This window comes from Ceratotherium simum, chromosome 3 (genome assembly GCF_057802395.1).
Source record: "Ceratotherium simum simum isolate JZ-2026a chromosome 3, ASM5780239v1, whole genome shotgun sequence".
Taxonomy (NCBI): domain Eukaryota; kingdom Metazoa; phylum Chordata; class Mammalia; order Perissodactyla; family Rhinocerotidae; genus Ceratotherium; species Ceratotherium simum.
This window is the reverse complement of record NC_141902.1, coordinates 76449704-76455642: the sequence shown is the minus strand read 5'-3', so window position 1 is coordinate 76455642 and position 5939 is coordinate 76449704. Positions and strand designations below refer to the sequence as shown.

Sequence of the window (5939 nt, the reverse complement as noted above, 5' to 3'; positions counted from 1 at the left end):
TACTCTCTGACCCAAAGAGTTTACAAGAAACTTTCTCTGAATTTCTGGAAAATCTGGCCATTTGGACAACGTGACAAAGACCCCCTGTAGCCAGGAAGGTCCTGGGATGAGGCCAGTCATCCTAGAAAACTCAGCTCTGCCTGTGCTGGGAATGGACTCTCCATCTTATGAGTTCATCTCCTTCTATAGAAGCTCAGCTTCCTAAGTGCCAATGGATTGGACTTGGAGAAGAGATTTCACCTTGTCCTACGATGTAAGAGAAAAGAAGATACACTCCTGCACAAATGCGAATAAAATTGTGGGCAAAACTTATGAAGCAAGCAGTAGCTGCAGGTCTGTGGGGTGTGAGTTTAAGCACCGCGGCGGAGGCTGCGCTGCTGGGCAGCAGGAATGACAGAGTCAGTGACGTGCCACTAGGTGGCAGAATAATTCCGCTATCACCATCTACCTGATCTCTGGAACTTCATCTTTAGCCAGAGAAGGGGGGTTTAGTGTTGGGGTTCTTGATCCTTAGAAGACAGTAGAGGCGGCAGCAGTGTTGATGATTCTCATCCATATGAAGAGAGTAGTAACTTCAGGAAAGTCTTTTTGTGTACACCAACCCAGTGTGTGCACAAATATCTTTCTCAAAAACACTCACGCAAGTTCATTCACCCATCCCTTTCCCTCCTGCACCAGGCCCCGCACCGAAGGGCTGACTATGATTATTTAGCAGCCTCAGACATTGCCAGCTGGCTTCCCCTGTATTTTAGGATTGATGCCCCCTCCCAGGAGCTTTCCCTAGACCTCCCTGTGGTTAGGTATTCCTTTCCCTACCCTCCACCACCTGCAATCTGCAGGATCCCTAGTTCATTGGAAGCCTGGCATCTCCTCTTCCCTGTTATAAGCCTGGATATTTTTCAGGGAGCATGTTTCTATCCCAGTATCAGTGTGTTGATGAAATCCAAATTTCCTGTGCTGCTGGACACCCACCACAGGCCACATGACTGACAAGTGCCCCTTTGGCCAATTCATCCACTTTCCTAACAAACCCGGACACTTGTGGTCTTGCGGGCAAACGGTCCTCCTTTCCTACATAACCTTAAGGAAGTTTTCGGCTTCAAATTACAACTTTACTGACCCAGCAGTGACATGTGCCATTTAATTAAATCTACTTGAGCCTCAGACACTTACCTAAAAAATGGGAATAATAATGCCTATTTTGAAAGATTATTGTGAGGATTAAATCAGACAAGGTATACAACTTCTTCTTGGTTGAGCCTTACTGACGTGTAAAGTTTTACTCTTGGTTTAATGGAAATCTTACATTTCACACCCATCAGAATCACTGCATCATTATGAAAAACAGTTTTGTCACCATGGTTTCTACTATCACTAGTAGTAGTCTTGACGTTCAGGTCTATTCAGAGAGTATGGTAAAACTTGGCTCCCATCATCTAGAGTAAAAATTAGAATAAAGACAAACACTTCCGTATTATGCTGAAAGTATATTTATATATAGATATAGATATTTATTTCTCTGCAGACAGCTTTTACAGATGAGTCATTTTAACATTCAAAGAACAGCCTATTTCAATGCTACATAATCTGTACCAGAATGAGATGGATAGCTTCTTAATTCATTTCACAAAGCCAGCACAACTCTCATACCAAAACATAACAATTATAACACAAAACAGAGAATCACAGATCTCACTTAAAAATACAGATGCCAAAATACCAAATAGAACAGTAGCTGATTGAAATCAACACCACATGAAAATGTACAAAGCTTTGGCAGATACAGAACCAAATTGAAATCCAAACTTACACACATAGAACTGGAACATAAACACCAGAAACAAAATGTCCCCCCCACCCTGTGTGGCCTCTGGCCGGGGACCCAAAGGAACAAGATATCTGCTAAATCTCATTAGCGAGGAGGCTGCTAAACCTCATTAGCGGGGAGGGGAACCGCTGGTGGGGTCACCGCATTTATCACTGGAGCCAGGCTCATCGTCATCTGCATCCTCAGACTCACACTCTGCCAGTGCTTCAAAGTACTGGAACGGCCAGCACCGGGGATCTCTCTTATGGAGCTTGGCCAAAAACCTCAGGACAAGCATCTTGCTGGTTTCGAGGAATGCTCGGGGGCCCCAGAGGAACTCATATTCTGCTGGCTCAGTATAGGGGATTCGCCTGTACTCTAGGTACTTCTGCCTTACAAACACTTCGGTGATGAGCTTCTTTGTATTTCCAAAGAGAGCATGTGTCTCCCGGACATCCAATCCTAACCTGTACAGAAAATTAAAGATCAGGTCCTCCCTGACACAATTGCCTTTCATAAAGATGAGACTCAGGACCACCATCAGGAGGCCTAACTTGGGTGTGTCTAAATAAGATGCCACTGGTTCACCCTTATGACGCCCCAGCTTGTTGATAATAATGTAAGAGTGGTTTTTGGGATCAATTTCCTTCAACTGATAACCAAAAACACACTCTAGCTTATTGTTTGCACGGTTGATGATATCTAAGCACTCATCTTTATATTCACGGATGATGAACTTTACCATCTCTGAGCGCTTGATGGGCACCTTGGCTTGGTCCTTGACCAAGAGGAACTGCACCAACGCATTTGCTCTCTCATCCAAGGGAGACAGTGGCTGAGTCTCCAACTTGGGCTCATCCTGGGTGCCACTGAACCCCTGAGAGAGACTGGGGAGCTCAGAGATGATCAAGGGCTGAGGGCTACCTGGGTTTTCCCAGAGACCCAGGGCCCTCGAGGTGCTCGGGCCCTCCCAGGCACTCAGGGCCCAAGATGTACTGGGCCCTTCCCAGCCACTCAGGATCCTGGAGGTACTAGGGCCCTCCCAGCCACTCAGGCCACGGGATGTACTTGGACCCTCCCAGTCACCCAGGACCTGGATGGGGTTTTGAACCTCCCAGTCATTCAGGTTCAGATTTTCCCAAGGTCTTGGGGCCCGCCAGTCACCCAGGGCCAACATCTGGCCACTGCTGTCCTCCTCGGTATTCAGGTGCTTCTTCTTCCGGGTAGCTTTTCCTGAGCGACGTGGAGGCTCAGCAGAGGTCTTCGAAGCCTCTTGAGTGGTGGCCATTGCCAGGGGGGCAGCTGCCGTAGCCATCAGGATGGTGGGCACTGCCTTGGATGCCTTTGAGGCATTCACGTTGGGCTGTGGAACCCATGGAACAGCAGGCAGGGCCTCTACGCAGGCATATGGATCCTGCAGAGCAAGTGGCAGTGACTTCGGGGTCTCTGAGATGGCAGGAGGGCCCTTAAAGGCATTAGAAGAGGCAGGCTGGAACTGGGAGGTAGCAGGAAAGACCCTTGATGTGGCAGTAAAGTTCTCCGATGTGGCAGGCAAGTTTTTCCAGGCAGTCGGCAGGTGTGCTCGGGCAGCTGACACTGCCTTTGGAGCACAAAAAGTGGCGGCAAAGATCATGCGGTCCTTTGAAGGAGCCTTGCGTTCTTTTGAAGAGGTCCTACGGTCCTTTGAAGAGGTCCTGCGGTCTATTGAAGAGGCCCTGGATTCTCCTGATGGAGTCATCATTGATTTAGCAGAGCCCACGGGAAAATTTGCTGCTGCTATGGGAGCTCCGGGCTGGCCCTGCAAGGCTGCAGAGGGGCCCTGCCAGGAGGGCTGGAGTTGCAAGGTGGGCAGCTCTGCCTGCGAGCCCGATGGCTGGGCCTGCTGGGTGGGTAGCTGGATTTGCAAGGCCTTTTGGGAGGCTGGGGCCCCCTGAAAGGGCTGCTCCAGCTGAACCAGCGGTGGGACCTGCCTCTGGGCCTCCTGGGTAGGGAGCGGCTGCCAGAAGTGCCCAGGGGCCTTAGGAGCCTGCCAGGCCAGCGCCTGGGCTTGCTGCACTTCTTGGAACTCCATCGAAGTGGGCAGCTCGTGTGGCACCGGGGCTTGGCCTTTGGGGGCCTGCCAGATGATGGGCGGGCAGTGCGCAACCTGTGGGGCCGACAGCGGGGCCGACAGAGCGGCAGATAGTGGGGCCGACAGTGGAGCCGACAGCACAGCCTGGGGTGCCTGCGGGCCAGCGGGAGGCGCCGTGGGCACCTGCGTTGCTGGCGGGGCAGTGGGCACCTGCGGGGCCGCCCGCACCTGAGGTGCCGCCCGCACCTGCGGGGTGGGCAGCCGAGCCTGTGGGGCCTGCCGCAGCGGTGGCGGTGGCGGCAGGGCCTGCCAGAGTGGTGGTGGAGTGGCTAGAACCTGCGGAGCAGGCCGTATGGGTGGCGGTGCCTGGCGGATCAGTGGCGGTGCCTGGCGGATTGGGGGTGGTGCCTGGCGCACTGGCGGGGGCCCGGGTCGGATGGGCGGCGGGCCGGGGCGGATGGGCGGTGGGCCCTGGCGCACGGGTGGTGCCTGCCAGGCAATCGTTGGAGCCTGCCAGGTGACCTGTGTGGCCTGCCATGCCAGGGGCGGGGCCTGCCAGCCTGGCGAGGTGGCCTGCCAGCCCGGCGAGGTGGCCTGCCAGCCCGAGGGTGCGGCCAGCTGCGCCGGCGGGGCCTGTGGGCCCTGGGGAACCTGTGGAGGAGCCCTTATAACCTGAGACTGGATTTGCAGAATCAGAGGCTGAGCCTGTGGGGACCAAGAAGCCAGAGGCTGCGCAGGTGGGGCTGCCGGCTGTGCCATCGGTGCTCCTGAAGCTGCAGGCTGGCTGATCGGAGCTCTCGAACCTGGAGGATGGATCATCAGGACTCCAGGACCTGGAGGCTTGGCCATCGGGGCTCCCGGAGGCGGAGGCTGGGCCATCAATGCTGCCGGGGGCGGAGGCTGGGCCATCGGTGCTCCCGGTGCAGGAGGCTGGACCATCAGTACTCCCGGAGTCAGAGGCTGGGCCATCAGGACTCCTGGAGTTGGGGGCTGGGCCATCGGGGTCCCCGGAGGGGGAGGATGGGCCATCGGTGTCCCCGGCGGGGGAGGGTGAGCCATCGGCGTCCCCGGAGGGGGTGGGTGAGCCATCGGCGTCCCCGGAGGGGGAGGATGTACCATCGGGGTCCCCGGAGGGGGAGGATGGGCCATCGGGGTCCCCGGAGGGGGAGGATGGGCCATCGGGGTCCCCGGCGGGGGAGGATGGGCCATCGGGGTCCCCGGAGGGGGAGGATGGGCCATGGGGGCTCCGGGAGCCGAAGGATGCATCATCAGGACTCCCGGAGTCGGAGGCTGGGCCATCGCGGCTCCCGGAGGGGGAGGATGGATCATCAGGACTCCGGGAGTCGGAGGCTTACCCATCGGGCCTCCCAGAGGGGTTGCCTGGACCATCGGGCCCCCTAGGGCCGGAGGTTGGGCCATCTGAGCCACTGGGGCAGGCGGCTGGCCCTGTGGGCCCTCCCAGGCAGGCTGAGGTGCCTGCCAAGCGGCCAATGAAGCCTGCAAATCAATCGGAGGTGGATCCCAAGGGACTGGTGGAGCCCGAGAGGAGGCGGGCGGGGCCCGCATCAGAACCGTAGGGCGGCTATAGACCGGAGGCTTAGGGGCCTCCGCCGGGGGACTCGAATCACCCAAATTCTTACTTAGCTGCGACATGTCCCTTTGCTCTGACAGCTGGTGGGCCTTTTCCTCCGACAGCTGCTGGGCCTTTTCCTCCAGAGAGAAGAGAATGCCTACGTGGCTGCTCAGAGGATCCCTCCCTGCTGACTGGTGAATAGGAAGTGAGTGCCCTTAGCTCTGCAGCTTTCCGCAGTAAGGAGGAGGGGGGAAGGGGGCTCAATCCCGCCCCTTCCCCGCCCCCGACCACCACAAGTGGATAGTGCATAGGGGCGTCTACCAGAAATCCTGGCTGACACAAGATCCCTTCTCACTCTGTCCAGTCCCCAAATTCAGCCTGGTCAGACTCTCTAAGGATGAGTTTTCACAGGGGAGTGACAGGAACAGATCTATGTTTTAGAAATCACTATACTGCAGTATAGAGTGGGAACAGACCACTGGGAACAT

At 55.9% G+C, this 5939-nt stretch overlaps 1 protein-coding gene across 1 annotated transcript; it reads right to left on the bottom strand.

Annotated features, from left to right (window-relative positions):
* Nucleotides 1-1474: 1474 nt before the first annotated feature.
* MAGEL2 (MAGE family member L2) lies at nucleotides 1475-5666 on the bottom strand. Its single transcript, XM_087428818.1, has one exon. It carries the CDS (start codon nucleotides 5529-5531, stop codon nucleotides 1938-1940), a length of 3594 nt encoding a protein of 1197 aa, XP_087284944.1. The 5' UTR covers nucleotides 5532-5666; the 3' UTR covers nucleotides 1475-1937.
* Nucleotides 5667-5939: the final 273 nt, after the last annotated feature.